Genomic DNA, 25,296 nt, shown 5'->3' with positions numbered 1-25,296 from the left:
ACTTAGAGATATGGTTTAGTAGAGGACAGGAATGGTTGGACTCAATGATCTTAAAAGTCTTTTCCAACGTTGTGAATCTGTGATTCCACCCACAAACTAGGTTTTAAAGCTCCACACAGTAGAGAACATAGGTTTAAAAAAGCAGATCCTCAAGCACAACCCAAGCCAGTTTTCTTTTGCCTTTCATCTGCATTGCCTTGCTTGGATCACATAAAAGAGCAAACTAGAGAAAATTTAGAGTAGGCTTCCTTCTAGTGTACTGTAATGGGACAATCAGTGTCCCCTTGCTTGTCCCTGCATGGACTGGCCAAACATCAAATTTGTTTGTTTCCCTCTGTCTCTGATTAGACAAGTCAAGAATGGAAATGAAGGGGACTCTGTTCAGGAGTCTTTGGATCTGATACCATTTCCTGGAGTGAAGGTGTGATGGCCCATAGCCATTGCAATGATCATTATTTCTCTCTAGCCAAATTACATATTGTACCAAAATTAAGTGTGAGAGATCTTTGTAATACAGCTCCTTATGGTTTGTTGGGCAGTAAGACAGTTTGTAATTGAATGCTCAAGGAGGTCATCTCTTAGAGCTGGTCTTTCAGATTTCCTTAAAAATTTGTTAGAATTGTGTAGATTCATCTTAAGTGGAGATTTCAGGTTTGGACAAGGGAAGGGAGAGAAGAAAACATTTATTTAAAGAGCATAAATTACAGGAAGTCATTTGGAATGGATGCTTCTAGCAATGTGTTGCAGTTGGATTCAAGTCATTTGTCAAGGACACTATTACAGGGCCAGACACTTAATGGTTTTTCTCCTAATTATGTAGCATTTGCTCAAAGTTTGCTGTGCAGACGTTAGTGGTGTGGAAGATGGTTGGTTTAGCTTCTGCAACCTTGCCAGTGCTGGATTCTTCCTTCTAAGTTTATCCTCATGTAGATTTGTATCCTATGCTAGGAGTTCCTTCTCTCAGTACTAACCAGCCTGTTATAACCACCTCAGCATCTCTCTAGCATCACCCTTTACTTCCAGTCACTTCACTGGAGATGTGCTGGCTTGCCCAGGGGGCTGAAGGCACACCAAAATTCAGCAGCATTTCTGTGAGCAGTGATTAAGAACTCCTAGTTTTTATTGTTTTGAGAATTCCAGACAAGGAGATAGATGAAAATGATAATTACCTGGGTGTAAAAGAAGCTTTAGAGGAATAACACAGCTTTACTAGCAGCAATGCAACGAGATAAGTGAAAAATCTTTATCTGGATTGAATTTTGCACTGCTGCAAGGAGACACTTCCCACTGTTTCCTGCCAAATGCTGCTGAAGAGGCGTGTTTAATTCAGTCCTAATTTATTCAGATGAAGAATCTGAACAGCAAGTTGCTGGGGAGCCAGCACAGATTTTGATTCTTTACATGCTTTTTAGTACAAAGTGCTTTGCATAGAGCCAGGTTCATGGTGCATCCCAGGTTACTTATTTTTTCCCTGGTTTCAGCTGTATCTGAATAAACTAAAAACCCCATTAAAACCTTTTTATAGTAAGGCCAGCTGTGCATCTCCAGCTGTGTGCCATTGACCATTATGCTGGGCTGGCCAGTTTTACTGCTCTAACCACTCAGATCAGCCACAAATGGTAAATCAGACATTATGGGAATGTACATATTCTTCTTCCATTGAGGAGCAGTAGCCAGCTCCCCCCCCAAATGAAAACCTTTATGAGTGCAGATCTTTGGAGGTACATCATGAAAAGCAAATTGCACTCTAAGTTGGGGGCAACTGCCTTTAACATGCAGAGAGGTGATGACAGCTGCAGAACATTCAGTCCCTTTGCATCTGGCTTAGAGAAAATGCAAAATGATGAATTCAAGCCGAGCAGATTTGAAAGCCTCCTGAACTCATTTATAACACTCTTCTGCCTTATATGCAGTTCAGTGCTGAGAATTGCCATATGGGAATGTGTACCCTGTTTGCCACAGATACTTGTCTAAATAGCTGCCTATTAAACCAATTTAATTGGCATATTTATTTAATCACTCTTCTCCTTATTTCTTTACTCAGTGTAGACAAAGCCTGGCAACAAGCATTGCAGGGGGCCTGGAGAAGAGAATAAGTGCTGAAATCAGAGGGTGGTATTACTGTTATTTATTTTCTTGCTTAATCTTTCTAGTTAAAGGCTCTCAAAGGCAGGAATGATACATTGCCTGTGTAACAGACATATTAGCAGTAACCATTGTCTGTGAACATCTAGTCCAGGAAATGTAATAGCTCTTTTTCCTTCAGCAGTGGATGCTCCTAAGTGATTGTGTTGCATGATGAATGAATATAGATGAACATGGCAAAGGAAAAAACTGTTCTTGCAAGGAGAAGGGCACTTTGAGAAGGGGAGCAGAAACAGATTCTTTGAAGCTTTAAAATACCCCAACTGCATCTGGGCACTAAGGGAGGAGTGTTATAAAGTTATGCCTTTAGAAGAAACATTGTAGAGTAATGACAAACCCACTTGCCATCTTGTGAGCAAAGGAGATGCCCTGTTCAATGTGTATATACAGCTTTGAGCTTTTCTTCTTGAAATGTACATAGTCTTCTAGCAAGGAGAATTTCAGTTCTCCTGGGATTTTTCAGAGACAGAAAATGTGGAGCAGGCAGGAGAGCAGTCTGATGCATTTGAGAAGGAAGAGATTGAGTGCTCATGTATGCTTTGCACCATCTCTCTCACCTGCTTCCACAGACACTGTACTCATGAAGACGGGGTAGGGCCATGCAACCTGCAGCTCAGATTACTTTTATCTTCTCATACTTCTCTTCAAGTGACAAGTGATTTTCAGAGAGAGGATTCCCTGCAGGTTTTGTTCTTCCTCACAACAGCTCAGTGTATGTTTCACAAGTCAACATGCATGGAAGCAGTGTGCTTTCTATCCTTTTACAGTTCTTCACTCTCTGCTGCTGATGTTAATAGAAAACTGCTGGCAGAAGTAGAGCTAAAAAAGGTGTCAGATGTCACACAGCAGTGATGTGGGGAGAAGACAAGCTGCTCAGCTGACTCTTACGACACACATGACTTTGTGCTGGCTTTTCTCAAAGGAGGATTAGTCTGAGGCTCATGATAGCGTGAGAACTTTCCAGTGGGGACTACAGATTGTACTTCAGGATGTAATCCAAGGTCTCTTTGAAAAGACAGACCTCCTGTATAGCAGAACAGGGCTGGAGATCAACAGCAGTCTTTGCTGTGCTTTAACAGTTCAGGAGGTGGGGATGTTTTGGCTCTATCTAGAGTTTTCCCATGAATACTTTATCACATTACAGCTACTGTTACCTTGCTGGTGGATTCACAGTCCATCCCCCAGCGACACACTGGGCTGTCCTGGCACAGTGAGAGTGCTGCAGAATGACTTTCTTCCCAAAGCAATTGCCATACAGTGTGAAGGCAGAGCACAGTGTTGAAAATGGACACATTTTCAACAAGAGTTTTTGCAGATTGAGTAGGCAAGGTGCCAGGAGAGGGCCACAACTGGAAGACAATAATTTGCAGCTCCTTACTGTACATATTGCTGGCAAACAGTTGTCTGGTACTCAGTACCCACTTTTTGCACTTGATTGATGCATCCAGTTCTGGCTTTGCCTTCCCACTTGAGTGTTTTCTGTGTATTGTATATATTCCCATGTTACAAACTGTGGTACAAGATGTTCCAGACTGGGTAGCTTGTCTCCATACAACAACTTGGCTTAGCACTGTACTTTGATAAATTATTTGGTATATATGCACAAAATCCAGACGGGTTGTTTGAAGTACAGAAATCTGTTGTGTAATTGCCTTTTTTTCCCTGATTTTGGGGACTGTAGCAGTGTAAGTTGAGGTCTAAAAAGAGTATCAGGGCTTCTGGTGAGAAAAAACAAGATTTTGTCAGTATCTTACAGCTTCTTAGTGTACTTTATAGTGGGATATAAGAAAAAGTATACTGTTTTCCCCTGTTTTTCTTCTATGTTAACCCATGGAGAGCATATAATAGTCAATTGTGTTATCTACCTTGAAGGGTTTAGATGTTGCTTGTAGATTGAGCAGCCAAGAATGAACTGAAAAGGTATATCATATACTGATAAATATGTATTATTTTCACATCCATAACTGACATAATAGATGCTTCTTTTAAAGAATGGACACTTGATGTAAAATCCTGTAGTAATTGCAGCCTGCTGGCACTGGTATGAACCAGGGCAGAGGCAGGGTGGGAGCAGTCAGAGGTGCCAATTCAGGTGAAGCTGGTTTGGAAGGATCAGAAGGAAAGGGGTGGCTACAGAAAGCAAGAGAAAGGTTAAAATTCCTTGACTTAATTGTAAACTCTGCTTAGCAGCAACTAAAACTTTACTGTGCTTCCAGTATTATTTTCATACTAAACTCAAAATACAGCACTGTTTCAGCTACTAGGAAGAAAATTAACTCTAATCCCAGCTGAAACCAGGACACCCATGACCTGCTAAGGGATCTAAACACAAAGTCAGTGGGCAAGTGTAATCTAGTATCTAATGCAGGTTAGACAGTAAAATAGGCAGTGCATATCTCCTGTTACAGCAGAGCTGCTGTGATTCAGATAAAATCTAAAGGCTCAGGAAATGACACAAGAATATTTGCTGAACCAGCTTCTACACGGACTCAAATTCATCATGCAAAATTTGTTGTGGAACAGAAATAAGTAATTTACAGATGAACTGCTTGATTAGGGATCTAGGCTCACCCTCCTGTACAAATCCTGACAGACACCCATAATCCTCCAGAAGGGCAGTCGTGTTTAAAACAAAGAAATGAGGATTCTCTTACCCTCAGATCTCAAAGTTAGTTCCTCACATATGTACATTCCTGTTTCATGTGGTCCATCCCTGGAGGTATCAATGGACACTGGATATTATGGACAAAAAAATTGGCAGTGTAGATGAATCTGTCATAACCAGCATGCTCTGCACATGATTAATTTGTAAAATGGCACATGTTGCATCAATATTTATATTTGATCCATTGAGACAGCTAGTTAGTTGAGCATATGGGAAGCATTACAGTTTTGTGAGCCTACAATGTCATTTCTTACACAGGGTGGGTATGTATAACCAAAATAATTGTGTTTATGTAGCAAAACATACTCACGCAGGCTGTATCAATTGAACTCTTGCACAGCCATTGAAAACACAAATAAAAATATCATTAAGAAATTTCCAAGCAATACAGAAAATAGTTCACACAGAAGAATCCAGATGATGTGTATTCAGAAGAGAAGAGGAGTTTTCCTATGCTGGAGCCAGCAGGGACTGAAACTAGAAATACCACCCAACGAGCAGTATTTTCAGATGTTTAATTATAAAAATGAGAGGAAGGGGGAGGGAGGGAAGGAAGGGTGGACTAAGATATCAGCTCAGAAAGAATGAATTTCAGGCCTTTGGCTCAGCAAATGTGCAGTTACCTGCCAATTTAAAGGTCAATGGATAATTCCAAACCATGGTGTCAGAGTAGGAGACTGCCTGGGTTGAAGATCATCAAGAAACCTGTGGATATAGTTGTGATTATCCATGCTGAGGACTTGAAGCCCCAAAAGACTTATCTTTAAATTTCTTGTCAGCACTTCCATGTTTTAATATGGGCAAGAGACAGGCTTTGGTTAAAATCTGCTGCTTCTTTGTCCAAAGGATGCTGTTACTAGCAGCACTGCAGCATTGCAGGCTTTCAACAGCTCGTACAGGCAGGAGCTGGGCTCCTGGGTGTTGTTAACGTCAATCCCTTTGCCAGAGTGATGGATATCACTGTCCAAGTCCATGTTGGATGGTATGGAGAAGCTCCAAGTGTCCAAAGAACAAGGTTGACAGTGGCAAATACATCCACAGACTACTAAACAGGTGGTGGTTACACCAGGCTGGCTTTTTACTTGCTATTCTTCCTTCTGAACACAGATGAGCTCCAAGTGCCCTGCTCACTCCTTAAGAGATCTTCTTGGTAGGACTGTAAAACCACTTCCCTTCTCCCCATTCCGTTCAAGACTGATGGAACTGAAAGTATCCAGCTCACCTGCAGATTGACTCTTGGCTCAGAAAACACACAGGGTGTTATTTACAAAGCCTTTCTATCTTCAGAATGTAAAGCTTCCCCTTTCTGCCTGTTTCTTAATTATAAAAATCTCCTTGCCTTGGTCAGTAAGGTGGACTGTAGAGGAAGCAGCACAAAACAAGTCAGAGATGGCAAAGATCAAATAACTCACTTGAGCTATTTGGGTTTCAAGGGATTGTTTCTTCACTGTGAAACTTGACTTTTGAGCAGTGAAACTTGGGGATTTCCTTTTGCTTACAGTTAACTGAGCCCCACCTTTTTTGAAAGCTTTCTGCAGGTCGAGGACAGCTCTATTTTAATGGTTGATAGTATAATACTTATAGCACATAGCCTAATGCCAGTGAGAATTGATGCTGAACAGACTTGATAGATCTTCCTTTCCCCAGTCTCATGGGACTCAGGCTTAAGCTTCTGGGCCCCCATGCTGCAATCTCAGGGGCTTTCTCACCTTGGAGGAAACAGGACATATATCTCAATTGACAGTCCAAGGACTGCTGGCAGATACTTTCTTTCCAGGAAGGGTGATGTTCACTATGTTTTGCTTCCTTGTCCTTCCAGCCCTGTCTCTTCCCAGTTGCCACTTAGAATCACAGAGTAGTTTGGGTTAGAAGGGACCCTTAGAGGCCATCTAGTCCAACTCCCCTGCAGTGATCAGGGATGTCTTCAGCTAGAACAGTTGCTTAGAGCCCTATCCAGCCTGACCTTGAATGTTTCCAGAGATGGGGCACCTATCATCTCTTTGGGCAACCTGATACAATGTTTTACCACCCTCATCATTAAAAATTCTTCCTTGTATCTAGTCTAAATCTACCCTATTTTAGTTTAAAACCATTCCCCTTGTCTCATTGCAACAGGCCTTACAAAAGGCCTTTCTTGTTTTAGGAGTGGCAGTATTTTCAATGTGAGGAGTTTTCAGAGGGTCCAAGTGACCAAGGTGGTCACTGGAAAGTGTTTCTAAATGACTTTGCAGCTTTTGGAATCCATTGTCAAGGCTGAACAAAAGCTGTTTCATTATGTACTGTTATTAAACACACTTTCACTTTGGAAGTGATTGGAAGGCTTGGGGATGGGGAAATGGGCTCTAATGTTTATGTAGACAAGAGTAAAGTGCTTCCAAGGTATTTTTCCTCCATAAAGTAGCAAGAATGCACCAATTTTCATCTTGAAGCCAAGAAAGAAATCTGGTTTATTCTCTTAAAGATTTTCTTTGTAAGAAGCCATTTCCTGGCCCGAATCTGATGGGGGCTTTAATCCTCAAGCCCTGGATTGAATGGAAAGTCTACCATGTAGATGGGAGGGATGGTGTCATTGAAGGGAAGGCTCTAAGGCCATTCCAGGTTCCTCCACTCACTGGGAATTAGGGTGAAAATTAAAGGTAAAAACCAGCAAAGTTTTAAGGGAGTATATTTGTAGATTCACTGGGTGCTTTTTCCACACTTTCAGACGGGGTCTCAAGTCAAAGTGTGTCTGTCACCTAGTAAATGTTGAAGGAGATGGCTTGTCTTGAGCCCCAGAGTCAGAAGAGGGGGAATTTGTTCTTTCAGAGCCTTTGCTGGCTTCCACTGATGTACATCATCTGGGAAATGACAGTGTAAATGCAAAGCATGTGATTGCTAACTCCCCATTCTTTGCCTGCCTCCGTTACAGTCCTGCAGACTCCTCATGTAGCACTGGGAATAAGCGTGGTTCAACGCTCATTATATTCCCTTTATTCATCTGTGTGCTCACATAGCACTAACAACAATGCTCTACAATAAAAGATAGCACTAGGATCTGAAATGCCAAGCAGCCTTTCCAGTGTCTCAGCAGGGAGGCAGGCAGGCAGAGATTTCCCACTGCCTTTCAGCAACTGCATTAATAAATCATATTGATTGTCCTGGAAGTAGAACTGCTGGGATATGCCTCTGTTTTGGGGGCAGAATCACATTCAATATCCCCAGATTATTTTTTGGATGTGGGTATGAAGTTTAGACTTGAGAATTGCAACTGCCAGAAACTTCATGGTCTTCTTCTTACCTTCCTTTAGCGCTCCCGTTTATAGTTTCTCCTGTAGTTCTTGTCCACTGACTCACATGCTGTTCTAGTTAATGAGCAGCATTTCTCTTCTGAGTGTTTAGGATGATCATGCTTTCTCAGCATGTGTCTGTCTCTAATGATTTACCCAGACAAGCACTGCATCAGAACACGTCTGAATGCTGGCAATCTTTGATCCCTCTAATACATCTGGACTTAGGCAGTGGCCAGTGTCTTCTGAAACAAGGGGAACGTTTGAGTTCAGGTCCAAATTACATTGCTTACACGCAGGCAGCCTCAGATAAACAGCCCAAGTTCTCTGAATATTTCCCTGCTTACCCTATTTTTCAAAATGTTTGTTGTTTTGATTGTTCCCTAAGATATCTCTCCAACTTTCCTCTGGCTTTACTGTCTGAAGGCAAAGACGGGAGAGACACAACAGCCTTATTCATATAAGTATTATTAGCGACAGTCGTGCTAACTCATTTGCCAAGCAACTGTTTATCTATAGAGAATAAATCTTCCACTTAATTGTAGTAGTAGAGTCTCTGCTAATAACAACTCTGATTTCAGTAGAAATTTATAGTTTAAGAATGAATTCCTGATTATTTTGAGGGTCTTACATGGTTAGAAAACAATAGATAAACTAATGACGATAAGTCTTATCACCCTCAAGATCTACAAACGTGCAGTGGTCACCATCATAACCTGGAAAGGGTTTGGGAATAGGGAAAACTGCCAAGACAACCTCTATAGCTACAGGGAGAGTGCTGTGCCTGTTCTAGTAATACCTGCCCATAGATACAAAGCTGCAGATTTTTATTGAAAGAAGTTTAGATAGGTATAGAAAATTACACGGATTTGATTTCAAATGAAGCTTTAGATGAAATAATTAGGGGTTTTATTCATTATTATTATTATTTTACAATTGAATATCTAGCTTGGTATAGTGCAAGTGTCTGGAAAAGTTTATAATTGTGAAATTGTAGAGTCCATATTGGGCAAATATAAACCCAACCTGCTTTCACTGATGTCCTTTGCATTGCAGGAATCACGAGCCACCTGATTCATGAGGTCTTTTTTCAGGCATTGCAAAAGTGTATTCAGAACTGAATGTTGCACTCCCCATTAAGATCCTGGTCCAAAGCAGACCACATTCAGTGAGCAGCACACTGGAACTTGTAACAGCACTTTGAATTTTATGTGATGAAGGACTATGGCCAGGATTCTGGTTACTTGGGTTAATTTTCATTTAGGAAAATTACATTTTTTCACTTCTCTAAACTAAGAATCACAATAATGGTCCATTTCTCTGGGATGTCTTTATGCTCCTCAGATGGAAATTGCTATACAAACATGAAACATTGTTTTAATCTGTTGTGTTTGGAGGAAGTTAGAGTGGGTTACTGTGAAATCTATGATGATCTCTGAAATAACTAGTGTTTGTGAAACTCTCTTCAGTTAAATCTTCTGAATCAAAGTTGATGCTCTTAGTGTTAGAGAAGGGAGTTTCTGAATAACCCACTCAACACCCTTCCAAGTGAGTGCTCCCCTGCCTAGTTCACACCATTTGGGTTTTCAGTCTATCTTAGCCTTGACCTCAATGTTTAGAGGTACATTAACCTTGCAAACAAAATAATGGGGACCTCTGCTTGTTGTCATTAGAAAATTGGCTGCGATGGAATCATTGGCTCAGCTGCCAAAGAGGATCGCTGTGGAATCTGCAGTGGTGATGGCAAGACCTGTAAAGTGGTGAAAGGCGACTTCAACCACACCAAGGGGATGGGTGAGTAACCTTCAGCAGCATTTTAGTGGAGTGGAGGTTCTCTGAACTTCACAGGAAGAGTTAAAGTCTGGTGGTAATAGCTCTTCTTTTTGGACTCACCCACTCTAATAAACACGTTAGAAGCACAAAACAAACCCCAACTCAATTCAAATGTGATATTCTGTCTGCTTCTTATTCAGTTGCCCAGATACCAGCCACTCCCTCATTCAGAATGAAATTCTGTTTCTCATTTTGAATTCTACCAGTGCTGTTGATTTTAAGAGACAAAATCACAGCATCTTTTCCAGTGAGAGACAAGTCTGATATCAGCACCATCTTTGAGCTCTCAGAGAGCTCAGAATGATGTATGTTGCACGTGTCAGATGACTCATAATTAGAATATCTATCTCAGCTAAATGAAAGAGCACTCCCCTCTGAATATTTTTACTGACTCCCTGCCAGCAATAGTATCCATTGTAGGATACAAGGGCTTCTGATCAGAATTAAGACTTCTCTCTCTCTTGTTAAACATGAATGTGTGTACAGCTTGGTGTTTTAATTCATATTTGTTTCTGAGTTTCTGTATCGTGCTTCTGAGAAACCCTTTTTCACACACCCTAATCAGGCAAAGGGAAGGAAAGGCAGATTCAGCACTTGCAGGCTGCTCCAAGAGGAAAGAACTGTCCAGAAAAAATTTTTCACATTCAGGAAATACAGAATTGCCATTTCTGTATGGAGAAATACATTCAATACTGCTACTCCAGGACTGAATGCAGCAAAGCACATAAAGTTTCCCTTTAAGCACACACTTTAGTTCTCTTTACCTACTAGAGCAGCACCAGTGCTTAACAGTTTCCTTTAATTAAGGCTTCAGCACTGAAGTCCGAGGCTCTGGTTTTGTTCATTGACCTCTTCCTCTGTAGCCTCCTTATCTGAGGAGCCTGCTGTGATCTGTCACCTCCTCTGAGATGCAGATAGGATTTCCCACCTGCACCACATCCTCCTGGAACATAATTGTGCTGTTGCATTGCTAGGCCAGACCTGTTGAGTGATTTCCCACATTAGTGCCTTTGACTCTTTTGTCCCAGTTATATTCCACCTACTTATGTCAGAGCACTTGCATTCGATGCAAATGGTGGGAAAAGCTTCTCATTTCCCATGAAAAGATTATCCTTCATTTCTGTGGTGTATTTTATAGCTGTACATGAACTTCTTCATTGCTCCTGAAGAGTAACTATCTTTTGTCTTTTCCAATGAGACCATGAAACATCTTGTGCAGATAAATAAGAAATTTCTGGGTTGCTGCCAGGAGGTTGCACCCGTTTCCAACTAGATGAGGGTGGTAACTTTACAAGGCTGTAGGAACAGAACAGTTTCAGCCTTAACTGGTTGTCTGGCTGCCAAAACACTACGGGAGGCTTTCAACCCCGGCGCCCTGTAACCTAATAAGAGAAGATGGCTGACTGGATCATCATCAGTGTTCAAGCATTTATTGACCTTATCCATTGTTGGTCATTTCAGAAGCACAAATCTGTCAATGCAATGTCTCCACCTTTACCCACCTTACATAATCTATAAGATAATTGCTTTTACAATTGCAATTTCATAAACACTTATTAGATGTTTTGATTTAATAATTTTAAAGAGAATTCAGTTTTCTGTGGGAATAGTTTAAGTGACATCCATTATATGCCAAACAATACCAGCCTTGGGTTTTGGTTGGGTTTTTTGTGATTTTCTTCACTTACAATTCTCAGGCCAGACTCTGCAGACATTTTTTGCGTTGTGAGTTACTCCCCTCAGGTTAGCTTCCTGAATCTCATGCTGGAGGCAAAGCTCCAGGGTTGGCTCTGAGGTATCACAAGTGAACATGGAGATACTCATTGGCCTTTTATTTTCCTTTTAAACCAACATTTAAGCAAATGTGGCCAAACAATCTGACAAAAGTTGGGGCAAAGGAGAACACACAGTATGACTACGGTAACAGATTCAGGTTTGGAGATGTCAGTGATTGCACAGGTCAATGGCAAATCCCCACGAACTTGCTGCGATCCAGGCTGACACACTGAATCAAGTATGCTGATTTATTATTTCAGAAGAGAGCAGACTTCAAATATCAAGACATTGATTGTTTTGGAGTGGTATCTGTTTCGGAAATTGCACCCACGGCCTTTGGGCCAGATCCTCAGCTGCTCTGCACATAGGACTCCGTTGACTGCAGGATTGGTCCCTATATGTGATTGCAATTTATGTTGTCAAGCCCTATTAAGTGAACTAAACCCATGCCAACTGCTTTCTGTTTCTTAGTAACCAATAGTCATTGTAAGAAGGTTTCCACATGTGTGATGGCAAAGGCAAAGGCTGTTCCCAAGTGTTTCTCGTGTAAGATACTTGAATGCTGTTTGCAGTGTCAGTGGGTGTTGGTGACATCCTTTGGTGTTGGTTCTTTGTCTTCCTTTGGTTGCATTAGATGGAGAGATTGGTATCAAAAGCCATGGATAAACTTCAAGTCCTTTTACTATTTAGCCTCGTTTGTCAAAGATATCAAGTACAGAGCCTTTCCTTTTAGAAAAACTTCCTGCATGAAAGAAAGCCAAATTTTCATTAATCAAGTAAAAAGAACCAGTCCTATTTCTTTTTTTTTCCATCCTTAATGTCGCAGATGAGGCTCTGCCACCATGGTGAGACATGGTAGTGGAACATTCAGAGTGCCTCACAGGAGGTCCAGCAGTGCAGATCTTGCCACCTGTGATCCGGGGTGATCCAGCTGCAAACGGATTCCATTTCTCTTTTGAGGAGGAGGTCAGAAGCCTTTGTTTGTGATGCTAAACATCACATATGCTTGTGTGCAGCTGGCTGTCTCCAGTAGGCCAACTGAACACACTGTTTAGACTGAGGTTTACTTGTGACTGGCAGCATGCCCTGTACCTATTTCTACAAAATAATATTTCAAAAGCAAACACAGACTTGTTCTGAAGTCCACTCTGTCTCCCTGCCACTGTACAGGGGGCCTAGAACTAAAGGACAGCTCTTTGGCTCATGTCTGTGGGGTGGCTGATTTATCACTGACGACTTCTGTCCAGACTCTAAGGCTGTGCCTATAGTGCTCTGAGACCTGCGTCAAGAATGAGATCTGCATCTGTCTCGACTTTTCTCAGCCATATCAAGATTTTCACTGCTGCCTGTTGCTTGTGATCCAAAAGAAGGACCACAGATATTAGGAATTTTTTAATGGCAAAGCAGAATAAGGTGAGATATGCCAGTTGTTGTAACTCTCATTTTGGGAAAGAGTGTATCTTTACTAGCGATTTTCCTTTTTAAGGTGGTGAAAAAGCAGGCTTTCTATGGTGCATGTTACTTGTCCAGCACATATTTAAAAGAAAGAAAAGATATTTGAACAGTAGTGTTGTAGTGTTGGCTAGGAGCTCCTTTAGCCAACACAAGAAACTCTTTTTTTGTCAATAAGGTTTACATCTAAATTATGAGAAAATAAAACCCTCATGCTGACTGTGGGATGTCTTATAAGGATTTAAGTAGAACATGCAAGTTAGAAATCCTAGTGACCAACTTCACAGCAATAGTAGTAGGCTTTGAAATCTATCCATGGCTCCCCCGTGAAATGATTGTCTTCCAAATTAGCTATCCCATGGCTGGAAGTGGACAGGTGCCAATGGAGGAATTACTCTCAAGCAAGTGAGAATCAGCACAACTATTGAGAAACGGCCATGGATGTTGCCACTCCACTGCAATGAGTAGCACTCAGCAAAGGTGGAAGGGTCATAGAAACCAAGATGCCCAGCTGATACTTACCCCTAAAATATGAAGGGAGCTGTGCTGTCTGTGACCGGCAGGTCAGCAGGGCAGAGTCTGATTTCCTTGGCCTCTACCCTGGGGTCTTTGTTCAAAGGACTTTGGGGAAATTTGATAGTGGGATGAGTGCCGTTGACTTTCTCACACCTGATTTTCATGTGTGTCCAGGGATAAGATGTGAAGGTACAGTGCCCAGAGATCAGTACTTTCAGCCATGGGATAATTTTTCTTTTACTTTGGAGTCCATCTTCCATTGCAATGTGAACCAGGCGAACAGTTTTGCAGCAGATCAGCGACATTCTGAAGTTCACATTAAACTTTCTGTTCTTTCTGGGAATAATAACAATGGCTAACAATGGATTTTCCTGTGTGAGCTGCTTTCCTCTTGCAAATCTCTCCAGCATTTAAATGAAGATACAGTAGCCACTGTTCACATATTAATCTCCTTGATGACAAAGCCACCTCTTTGTTCTGGTGTCTCTCCTAATACGAGTTACACCATATAATTTGTATCTAGGATTTGCTTCAATCACGGTCTTACATTCCTGAGACACTGATGTAATACAGATTATCCAGAAAGATTGGTGCGTGCCAAAGTAACTGTTCCCAAGGTGGAGTATACTACATACTGCACTATAAATTATCAAATAATGAAGTTCTCTTGTTGTACTTTCAAAGCTTCATCTTAACAGGCTGATTTATGGGTGAAATTACTAGAAATACTGCCTGATATTTGCCAAATCTCATCAGTCTTTAACCAGTTCCTCATTTAAAGCAGAACTTTAAGCCCAACCTTGCAAACCTCTGCATTGCAGACAATTATCCTAAGCCCTAACAGATCTTTGAGAGTCCTTGACTCAGCGCCAACTCTCAGACTTTTTTGGTTTTACTAGCTGACACTTGATAATCTTTCTGGCAATCTGCAGTTACGTTTTGCTTAATAAAATGTGCCTGGAGAACAACAGAGGTGTTTTCTGGTGCAGCTACCTCAAACATCAGGAATATTCTGTGACCAGAAGCCTCACGTTAGCTCTAAGGACCAGACTGGAGTGGTGGTAGTGATCTGATTTTGTACCTGTGGCAAATTTGCATGGGTGTTATAGAGTCTCTTTACAGTAGGATTTGACTACTAACTCACATCGTGTAACTGGAGATAGTGAATGGGAGCGTCCAATCACTCCCACTGGGACATGCCCAAGAATTCTGCTTTGCCTCTGAAAGCCCAGGTCAGATCTGTACAACTGTGAGGTGGTTTGCAGCTCACTACCAGGAGAGTGCAGGTCAGCAGGCAGGGCTGTGCCACACCATCTCAGTGAGGTAGCACAGTATGTTTCTTCTTATTCAGGAGCTGTGAATACAACCCCCCCAAAGCCATCAATCAGGATTAGAAATTACATGAGGAGAAAAACCTGGGATAAGACCAAACTAAACAGTCTCTAGAACTAATACACTATTAATAGCTTACACTCCACTATTTACCATTGTAAAAAGTAACATAAAAGTCAACTTTTCCACGTGGTGTTTCTCTCATGGCACAGTGGTGAAATGGGAGCTTGTTTATGGCACTAGCTGAACCCCAGAGCTCGCTCACCCCTGAAGCAGTGTGGCACACTCCTCGCTGTGGCTAAGTCAGGGGATGGATCCAAAACTCACTGAAGTTAGTGGCTGGTTTTCCACTATATTCACCATAATTTTGTATCCAACCCCTGCACCATTTAACTCTGGGCATTTGTATCTGGTGTGTGATTTAAAAAACAAGTACGTGATCAGTCCCCCAGTAGGTACATTAAATTACCTGAAACTTGGGCATGTTCCAAACTGGCTTCCTAATAGCGGTGTTCAGGTGTGTCACAGGACCTGTTTCCCCCTGAGAGACTGTCATTAATCACACCTTTGCTGTGTGCTCATGTCTGGTGGTAATTGTTGGTCGGGTTTATATGCAGATGCATGGGGTGCACTAAGGATGGTTGATTTCTGAAACACTCTGTTTTGACTGTAATTTGGTATCTCAGCTGATGAAAAACCAACTCCTGGCAATGTCTGGAATAAACCCCAACATCTGTTTGCTTTGATTTCATAACAGATTTCAGTATTGCCTTAAAAAAAATTGACCCTGGAAGTAATGATTTTTCCCAGTGAAACCCACTCTGTAATAGCAGCTGGGAGAGCCACTGCTCTGGCTCCTGTACACAGACATCGTCTGCAGCTCTGCTCCTTCTTTCTGCTTTTCCTGCAAGGAATGACTGTTTCTGAGACAGCCTGGGGAAGGGAGAAGTAAGTAAGGAGGCACAAGTGCAACAAGAACTGAGCTGAAAGGTCAAATGGAACAATATGTCATTCAGATAGAGCAGTCGGGGAAAGAGGGAGTGTGTGTTTCTAACCATGACCCGCTATCTGCCCAGTGCACCTCATGAAACCCAAGACCTGAAGCCGTATTCACAGTGCAACAACAAAGGGGCTGTCGCTCTCCTGGTTCAGACAGGCAGAAATGAATCCAGAATCCGAGAGCCAGACTCCCTGTCTGTGTCACTTCATTTCCTAGTGACAACAGAATCACTTAGTCCTGAGATGCACGAGGCTGTCAGCATCGTCCTTTGAACCCCCACTCCCCACCCTCATATCACTGTAGCAGAAGCATGGCCATTCAGCTGCATTTGTCCCTAAAATAACTCCCTAAAATACTCAGTTGTCACTGCTGCTTATGCCACCAGCTCTCCAACCCACTGCTCTAAGCTGCAAAGTATTTCCAGTGAAGCTAGGCTGACAGAGAAGTTTCACACAGTCTGTTAAAGCAATAAAAAACCAAAACAAAGCAAAAAAGGGGATGAAGGAACACACATGATGAGCTACTTAACATCTCAAAGAAAGGGGAGAACAGTAAACCAAAAGAGATGCCAAGTTATATGCTACACTGTAAACTGGGTGGCCAATTAAAAGGAATCAAGTCATGGTTGTTGATGAGATTAGTGTCATTTACAGGGGCCCGATTCTGAGTCCATTGAAGTCAATGGAAAAACTCTACCTGGTTCCCAGACCTTCGCAATGGGCCCTAATGTTCCTCAGCTTTATAGTCTGAAGGCACCACTTCCACCCCATGGAACAAGTCCATAACTCCACATGGCTCAATGGTGGGGGGAAAAGGGCAGCATTTCCTGGTAGCTCCTAATTCTTCACACTGTCCTTCTGTTAGTCAGAAGTGGTATAATCGTGTCATAGTGCTGGTTGTTGAAGGAAGTATGGAGAAGCTAAGAGAGTTTCAGAAAGATAAAAACAAAGAGAATTCTATAAAAATCAGGTGGGGTGCTGTAACATCTTCCCTGCTGCATCAGATGCTCTAATCTGTCAGATGTCTAATTTGACACGTGTATCTGCTGGCAGCGTTGAGTGGTGGCTGGTGGTCAGTCCCTGAGAACCTTTCAGCTTGGGTGTTGCACTGCCAAAGCTGCTCCTGCTATTTAGTGGGAACCCTTTCTGATACTGATTACAGCCTTGAACTGTTTTTTTTTTTTTTGGTGGGAGGAGAAAGCAGGAACATCTATTGGAAACTTCATTTGTATTCAGAGCTGTCTGTTCTCTGATGGACAGAGTTGCTCCTGACAGTGATACTTTGCAGCAGCTCAGGAACTGTTCTCATCCATCTGTGTCAGGAACCCAGGACAGCCAGGGTGACTCAAAGGGAGCAAATCTAGTTACCAAACACACGCCTTAGGTCCCTGTTAAGCAGCACATGTGCGTTTCTCTCCCTCCTCTCAGGCTGAAACGTTAGTCATGACCATGCATGTCACAGCAGTGAAACTTGGCTGCCAACACAGGGACCTCATTTGAAGTGTTTCCCACCCATTCCCCAACCTGGCAGGAGTTGTTTTTTTTTGTGGTGAGATACTGAACAACGGGTGCCTCTGGCTGGCTGTGACATGCTCTCATCCATCTGCTCTTCTGTTGCCATAGGTTACATTGAAGCTGCTGTCATCCCTGCAGGTGCCCGACGGATCAGAGTGGTTGAGGATAAACCTGCTCACAGTTTTCTGGGTAAAAAGACAAAAGAAAACATGTTTTGATTCAAAAGTTACATCTATTTTCTGATAAAATGACCCTTCTCTAAATGACCTGTAAGATGACAGGTTTGTTGTTGTCAGGAAGAAGCTGTTGATTTCATCCTTGCTGCAATCTCTCTCTGCTTTCATGGCTTGTTTTCAGGATGGTTGCTTGATGTGATACTATGTGACACTACAGGTCTGTGCAACATGCAAGGACCAGAGAATACTTCTGTATAGGCAGAAGAGTTCCTGAACAGAACTTGGCACTGGGTTGAACACAATACTTTGGGAGGGAGTGGAAAGAGAACAGCGAACCCTTTAGAAGAGTAAGGAATAGCATAAATACAGATAGGAAGGTGCCCAGCTCAGCCTGGAGCAGAGACAGGACAAGGCACTGACAACCCTCAATAACCTGACCATGAGGTTGCCTGCACCATTTCCTGCAGCAGCAGGTTTTCACTTGATGCTGTATCCAAGACCTAGTCCTGCACTCTGAGGTGGGCTAGCTGCAACCTTCAGCCCGCTCCCCTCTATTTCCTCAGGCCAAACAATTTACTAAATCTGCCTCTAATTTCTGCTACCAAAGTTGGCAATATCAGTAGGAAGATGCTTTTGTTCTCTTTCATTCCAGATTTAGAGGGAAAAAAGAGGGAAAATCATGTAATTCAGCTGCCCTCAGGTTGAAAGTATTAATGTTTGTACCACTTATAGGAAGGAAGCACATATCATACTGCTAGTATTTCCACTAGCCAGCTAGTGATGCTGCAGCCAGCTAGGATTACGCCTACACGTAAGATGTTTGACATAGCAAAGCACTGGTGGAACAACGAGAGCTAGTGTTTCCTTGGGTTTTGCAAGTACTCTGCCTTCTAGAAGCCAGCCTTTTTATTTGTCTTGGTGAGATTTGCATGGGTATTTGTCCAGGGTTTGGGCTTTGATGGGTAGCTGCAGATTGAGAGTCTTACATAGAGTTAGTGACTGCCTTTCATTGTGGCCATCTAACCTTGACAGCAAAGCAAATATTTCCCCACTGGGTGATGAAGATTAAGATTGGGTGTATTTGAGAGGAGTACTTGGCCCTATGTGCATCACATAAAGATAGATAAAAATCTGGTTACATTAAAGTTGAATGCTTTTAGCTCTTTGGTTTATGGTCAGGAGCCAGGAGAACCTCTTAATGCTTTCCAGAGTTTTCTCTTTCAAGGAACAGTGGACACTAAGAAAAGATACCCAATGACTTGCTAACCTAAGCTGAAGAATAGCAAGGACAAAAAAAGATGATGGAGAAAACAAAATCCAATCTTTCTGATAGGCCTCATAATATATTGTAAATCCAGGTCTGAGTAGGGAAGAATTTTCTACGTCAATTACACTGACAAAGTGGAGTCCAATCAGGTTCTATTTCCACTCAGAATCAGGTACAACACCTTGGAAATGAGCCCAGCATAATTTGGAATCATTATTCCATGTGCTGAGAGCAGTGCCTGAAGAATTTCCCTCCACCTACAGGCAACCCACGCTGGCTGCCTTGGCTGCCTGTAACCTTTAAAAACCACCTTGAACAGGAAATGCCTCTGCAGTTTGTGTCCACAGGCTGGGGAGCAAGCTGGAGGGACCCAAGGTGGAAATAAAGATCTGTCTAGATGCCAGGTTTAGAAACAGATTGGTCAGTTCCTGTCTTCCAGCCAACAAGAAAAAAGAAGTTATGGGTTATTGCTAGGGTTTCTTTTTCTTTTGCTTTTCTACTGTGAAACTCTGAGCCAGGAAAAGCTCCAAGATGTAACAGTGGATTCTTGCTACTGCCTAAATGCACCCACAGTGGGGCAAACAGAAAGACCTGCTTTGCTCTTTCCTATTTGGGGCATACGGTCCCAGGAGACCTGCAGCGAAGGCAGAATAAATCCTGTGGGTGCTACCTTAAATCAGTGAGGTCTGCTTGGCAAACAGGGTTCACCACAGCTTTCCTGCTTGGGCTTTTCCAACAGCCAGGCAAGTTTTGTCAGAGAAGACTGTATATATCCTGGTCTCCTCAGGTCCTGTCACTGAGGTCTCAGGGAGGTTGGGAATGTCTCCTTTGTTACGTGCTTTGCTCGTTTTCAAAAATGGCCTTAGAGATACTTGCTGTCTTGCAAAATGCTTCTGCAATGCTTGGATGAAAAGCACAGCACTCAGTAGGAGGAATAGGTCCTATTCACCCCACTGAATTTAGTACTGTCACCCCCATGGCTAGGCCAGAGTGGTGTGAGACGAAAGCCGCTGGGGAAAGAGTTGTACCCTGTGTCTAAGAGACCTGGGGGGTTTATAGCTGCAGCAGTGATCCCCACTGCTGGGGCACTTGCGTGCAATGAATACACAGAGTGGTGAAAAGACTTTGGCCCAAATACTCTGCTGAGTCTCCAGTGTAATTCTTGCATCCTCAAGGTGCACCTTTGGGAACGGGGCTGTTTCCAAACTCTATCTCAGTCACTAAGGGAGCAGTGTCTGCAGCATTCAAAATCAAACCTTTTCCAGATAAGAGGTGCACAAAGATGAAACATTTTGGTTTTAATCAGCGAGCTATCTTCCTTTGATGATGAGCTGGAACCAAAGCATAGTTTTAATCATTGAAGTTCTTATATACTGTTTCAAGCAGGTGCCATGATATCTTTACTAGTCAGCCATACTGCATGGAGATAGTTTTATCTCATCCACAGCTTTGATTAGTCATGTTCACGGCTCCTTGAGGCCAGTGTGATGCCTGCTTTGATCTTCCTGGAAGCCTCTAGGCTTTGGCAGAGAAAAACAATCCTGCTTCAGAATTCTGTCTGAAGTTTGCAGAAGGTACTTTGTAGATTGAGGAACAAGGCAGGAAGAGAAGCTGCAGGAAGGGAAGTAAGCCACAGGCAGTTATATTCCTGTAGCATGTAAATATCCTTGGTCTGTGTGCCAAAGAGAACTTTCCTCAGAAAAAACATTCCCCCACATACGTCTCACTCCTCCTGGGGAAAACATACATGCAGTTTCCCTTCACCCCAATTTTGGAGCGTCTAATGAGACCCTGAGGAAGGTTATGTGCAGCAGGACAGAAGGATGTTTCACCTTTCTCTGGTAGCTCCCCAGGATGCAGATCGTTAGAAAGGCACAGGCAGAGAGGACATTATGATGTCCACCTGTTCCATACATCCCCACAGGTTAGACGTTACCAATGATACTCAGGTGGTAAATTGTGCCCTGAAATGTTCCTGGGCCTGAGGTCATGGAGCATCTTGTGTGTGGGCTCTCAGCCCCTGTGAAGGGGAGCTGCCTGCACATTGCTTATTGGGGAGGGACCCTGCAAAGTCCTGGATCCTGAGCCACGCTGGGAGTTGTTTGGGAGAATTCAAGTTGACCTGGGTGATAAGGTATGCTAGGGACCATGTTAGCAACAGAGAGGTTCCCAGGTGCCTGGCACCATGTCTGTGCACTGTATCTGGAATGGTGCTCACATACTATTTCAACCAGTAAAAATGTGAGAGTATAAGACTGCAAGGATGTAAGTGTTTTACCAGAAGTATCTTCAAGTCATACTCAAGCAGCTACTCTGTGGTATTAGACATCCTCATGTCTGCCAGTATGGTATATGTGTCCATATTGGTGGTACTAGCCATTTTTCTAAGATTAGAATCTAAATAGTTACATTTGAGAATCCCTTAATGGATGTAAGTGTTAATTTCCAATATACCGGATATTCCAGGTGTGTTCATTTTACATCCATGCCTGCATGTTTATGCCCTAAACTTTTACAAATAATATTTAGATTATTAGAATTATGGCTGTGGTGGTTTTTCTAATTATGCTATCAGTTTGCCATCTGTGTTCTGCCCAGCTTTGATAAGGGAAGTAGGGTAGTAAGTTTTGCTCTTTCCTAGCCAGTCACGTGTACTTTGTGGTTCTTGCTTCTTAGTGCAATGCTGAAGTATTTTTACTTTTAAATCCTAATTAAATATCTCTGGATTGAAAATCAAAGAAAATAATTTAGTTTGTGCTCATTTTCCTTTGCAAAAACAGAGCTGTATATGTATATACCATGAGTATCCTGGAATAGGTCAAACTGTGGAAATGTTCTACCATCTAGCCCTAAACTAGTAGTGTTTTTTCAGAGACAGTGTGTAGTTATCTTTCATTCCTTTGATTTCCTTTGGCACTCCTCCTGCACACTCTTTTTTCTTCTCTTTAAGCTTTCTGGCAGTGGAATGGTGCAGAGAATGCCTTGAAGTTTTGAAACTGGAGAATGTTGCTTATTCAGAAAGCAGGATGTTGTAATTTTAGGTAGTAAAACCTCAGCAAGACCATTTGATATTGTTCTTACTAAATAGCAATGATAATATAATTAGAAATACCTTAATCAACTGAAAAACAGAGGATGTCCAAATTAGAAATGTTATGAGTCAGCTGGAATATACCTCTATTTTTGATGTCTTTTAAACCCAAGTCTTTTACAAGGCTGCTGCATGTCACATGGGCTGAGACAGAAGCTCAAGAGTCTGTATTGTAATTAAAAATTTGCTTACCTTTCATTCTGTGGTGTTTGATTCATTCCAGCTCTAAAAGATTCCAGTAAGAGATCCATTAACAGCGACTGGAAAATTGAGCTTCCTGGTGAGTTTCAGATCGCAGGCACCACTGTCCGGTACGTGCGAAGGGGTCTGTGGGAGAAAATCTCTGCCAAAGGACCAACTAAAATACCACTACACTTGATGGTAACTTTATATCCTTTGTTTGTGTTTATAAGTGATGCAACGTAAAGGGTTTCTATCCTAGCTGAAAGTTAGTTTGTGATTGTTTGCTTCCTGCCCAGAGTGTTTTAAAGGTATGCTGCAAGGCCTCTCTTTGCAGTCTTTTCCATATTGCAAGGGCCAAACCCAGCTCCCTATGTTAAAGTAAATGCTGCTCTATTCTGGGAGAACATGCAGTGTCCCAGTAGGGTATGTCCAGTATGGGATACTCCTGTAGTGCCTTGCAGACAATGTGACAGGTCCATTCCAGAGGATGTAGGTTTCCAGGGGCTTGCTTTATTTCACAGGCATGTCTGCTCACACCCATGAAAGGATGATCCCAGAACATATTCTGTGGTTAAACACACTGTTGCTCTAACAGAAGAGATGCAGATTTGGGATGCACAGATAATACATTTCAATCTGACCCTCTGTAGTTACTGAAATGTTTGTGTTTACTTTATATATATTATTTTTTTAAAATGCATTTTAAGGTGTCCTTGAAAGTTGTTCCTAATGTTCAACACAGTCCTGCTGTTAACCAGGCATGTTATTTTATAAACAGTCATGCATCTGCTGTATAAAAACATTAATGAGAAGGCCACAGGGCTGAGAAGTCCTGTCCTGTCCCTAATGGGTGAAGGGGTGATTCGTGGGCCAGTCCCTTGATGTCAGTGGTACCCTTGATGTTTCTGTCTGTAATAAAGCCTGCCCATATATGTGTTACTAGTTGGAAGTTTGCAGAAAGCTTTACACTTTCTATAGCAAGGTTTGCATTCAAACACAGAGTACTTTAATGTGTGCATTGTTTCATGTAACAATTACCTTTTTCCATGTATTGTTTCTTTTCCTTGTGACTTTTTGCCATGTTTGTTTGCTGAAGGCTATCTGTCAGCACTGCAAAAACCAGAAGTCTCTCCCTTTCCTCACCTGAAATTTTTGGCTTACTGGTGGTCATTGTACAACATTTCATGCCCCAGTTTGAAAAGCTTAAAAGTTGCTTGAAGTTTTTACATGTACACAAAAATAATAATATTCCACTTTAGCAATACTTTTCCCTTTGTCAAAATATGCTGCATAGGAACATGAGGTGCTTTGGCTTTGCTGTAGCAGACAGATGAGTGAGTTTTCTAGGTTCACATACAGAGTGGTGTAAAGCTGGATTCAAAGAGGTTACTACTGAAATAGTGGTGCAGGTTTGGGCACACCGGCATCTTCCTGACTCAGCCAGGTAATTCAAGGTCTGCCCACACATGGGAATTGTATACAGGAACAATCTTCATCATCAGAAAAGTCAGCTTCTGCTTGACTTTGGCCTTAATGCAAGTCATCCCTCATGAAACCAGGACTCTGACCAAGTATCTTGTACTGGCGTTGCGCAGGCACTGTTTGTGATGATGTTTGTGCAGGGTTCCTTTGCCAGCTCTTGGAACCTTCCAGGGTGTTATGGGTGTGCTACAGTAAAATCTGGTGCCAGAGTTTGTGAACTTCAGCATCAGTAGAGCTTTGTTTTCCAAGAAATATTCACTTCCCCTTCATTAAGGAGTAAGCAACTAGCATAAGAAGCTGGTGTGATTATTAGGTTTTCATGAGCATCCCTTTCATGCACAGGCTGTTATTTTCAGTGCATGTGAGCAGAGGAAATTTTCCATCTTCACCTTCCACCCTCCCCAAAATGATTAAAAAGGAGGAAAGTAAAAGTTAGCAGACCATTAAAAAAACCATGTGGCTTCAAATCACTGCCAGTCCTAAACAAAGCACACGTGAAATCTTTTATTCAAATCAGATATTAATCTTTTCCTTGATAATGGGTAGTGGGTTTCATTCTTTCAACACATGAAAGGCAGGATGGTTACCCGTTACCTCTAAATAGAAAACTGTTGTTCAAACAGTGGTGGAGAACACTGGACTGACAGAGAGCCAGAAGCTTCAGTCAGTCCATTGTGACCTGCATTTGAAACCAATTATGCACACATACACACACCCCAATTATATATGGCTACGAAATTGCATGAAATTGGTTTCATATGGGCTTTCAGATTCACTAGTCTTGCACCCATATTGAGATAATAAGGATTTCTTTTTAGGAGCTGGTTTTTAATACTTGAGGCTTTTCTCCAATTGCATTGCTGTAAGTATATTTCTTGGAGAAATTAATGTTTGTGTAACTAGGGTTGTGCTAGACCTCCTCTTGGCAATAGAGGACAACCAAACACTCCCGGAGCATAAAGATGCTTTAGACAAGACTGATCAGTTCTGTAGAACAAGCTGTTCATATCTCAAGCATTTAAAGGCAGCCAGAGCAGGACTTGAGTTCTCTGCCTCCAACTGCCTGGTGTTTTGAATTGCATTTTGAAAAAAACCCCAAACATTCATTTTGGAAACTCTAATGATGACTGGCTAGTCTCAGCCTTGGGGTTTGGTTCTGATAGTAAGGCTTCCTCTGTAGCTGAAGCAAAATTGTATCTTTGTTCCTCACATCCTCTGGAAGATTCTTTTCTGCCCAGAGTTATACAATGTGCAGAGCAACTCATGGGTGCTGGGTTTGTGTAGCTCCACAGTGGTCACCACACAGACCTCCAGGACGTCAGTGCCTGTGAGCTGCACCCTGCCTTTATCACATATGACTATTTTATTTTCTTTTGTTAAATGAGTTTATGACATCTTGTGTGAGATTATTGGTTAAGTAGAAATGATTTGCAAGTCTGGATTGGAAACAATTATTGTTAGGAGAAAACAGCATTTGAAAATTTGGTTTTGGGGTTTTTTTTTCAATTGGGCAGCTGCTTGCTAAGTGAAGCACAACAGCCCCACTTAAAATATCTTCTTTGATCAAGTGCTGCTCCTGTTTCAGTAGGTGACAAGAG

General features: G+C 42.1%; 1 protein-coding gene across 1 annotated transcript in view; it reads left to right on the top strand.

The window, feature by feature from the left end:
- ADAMTS17 (ADAM metallopeptidase with thrombospondin type 1 motif 17) overlaps window positions 1-25,296 on the top strand; it is a gene marked incomplete at both ends in the record, with an annotated part of 181,627 nt that overhangs the window by 115,702 nt on the left and 40,629 nt on the right. The window contains 4 exons of the mRNA XM_084268070.1: window positions 9,750-9,870; window positions 12,157-12,231; window positions 17,608-17,688; window positions 22,257-22,414. Of these exons, the coding sequence (XP_084124196.1) occupies window positions 9,750-9,870; window positions 12,157-12,231; window positions 17,608-17,688; window positions 22,257-22,414 (435 nt within the window). The remainder of the gene's footprint in view (window positions 1-9,749; window positions 9,871-12,156; window positions 12,232-17,607; window positions 17,689-22,256; window positions 22,415-25,296) is intronic.

The sequence above is a fragment of the Gallinula chloropus genome (assembly GCF_964237585.1).
Source record: "Gallinula chloropus genome assembly, chromosome: 9".
Classification (NCBI taxonomy): domain Eukaryota; kingdom Metazoa; phylum Chordata; class Aves; order Gruiformes; family Rallidae; genus Gallinula; species Gallinula chloropus.
Note: the sequence above shows the minus strand (reverse complement) of the source record. Positions and strands in the feature narration are given on the sequence as shown.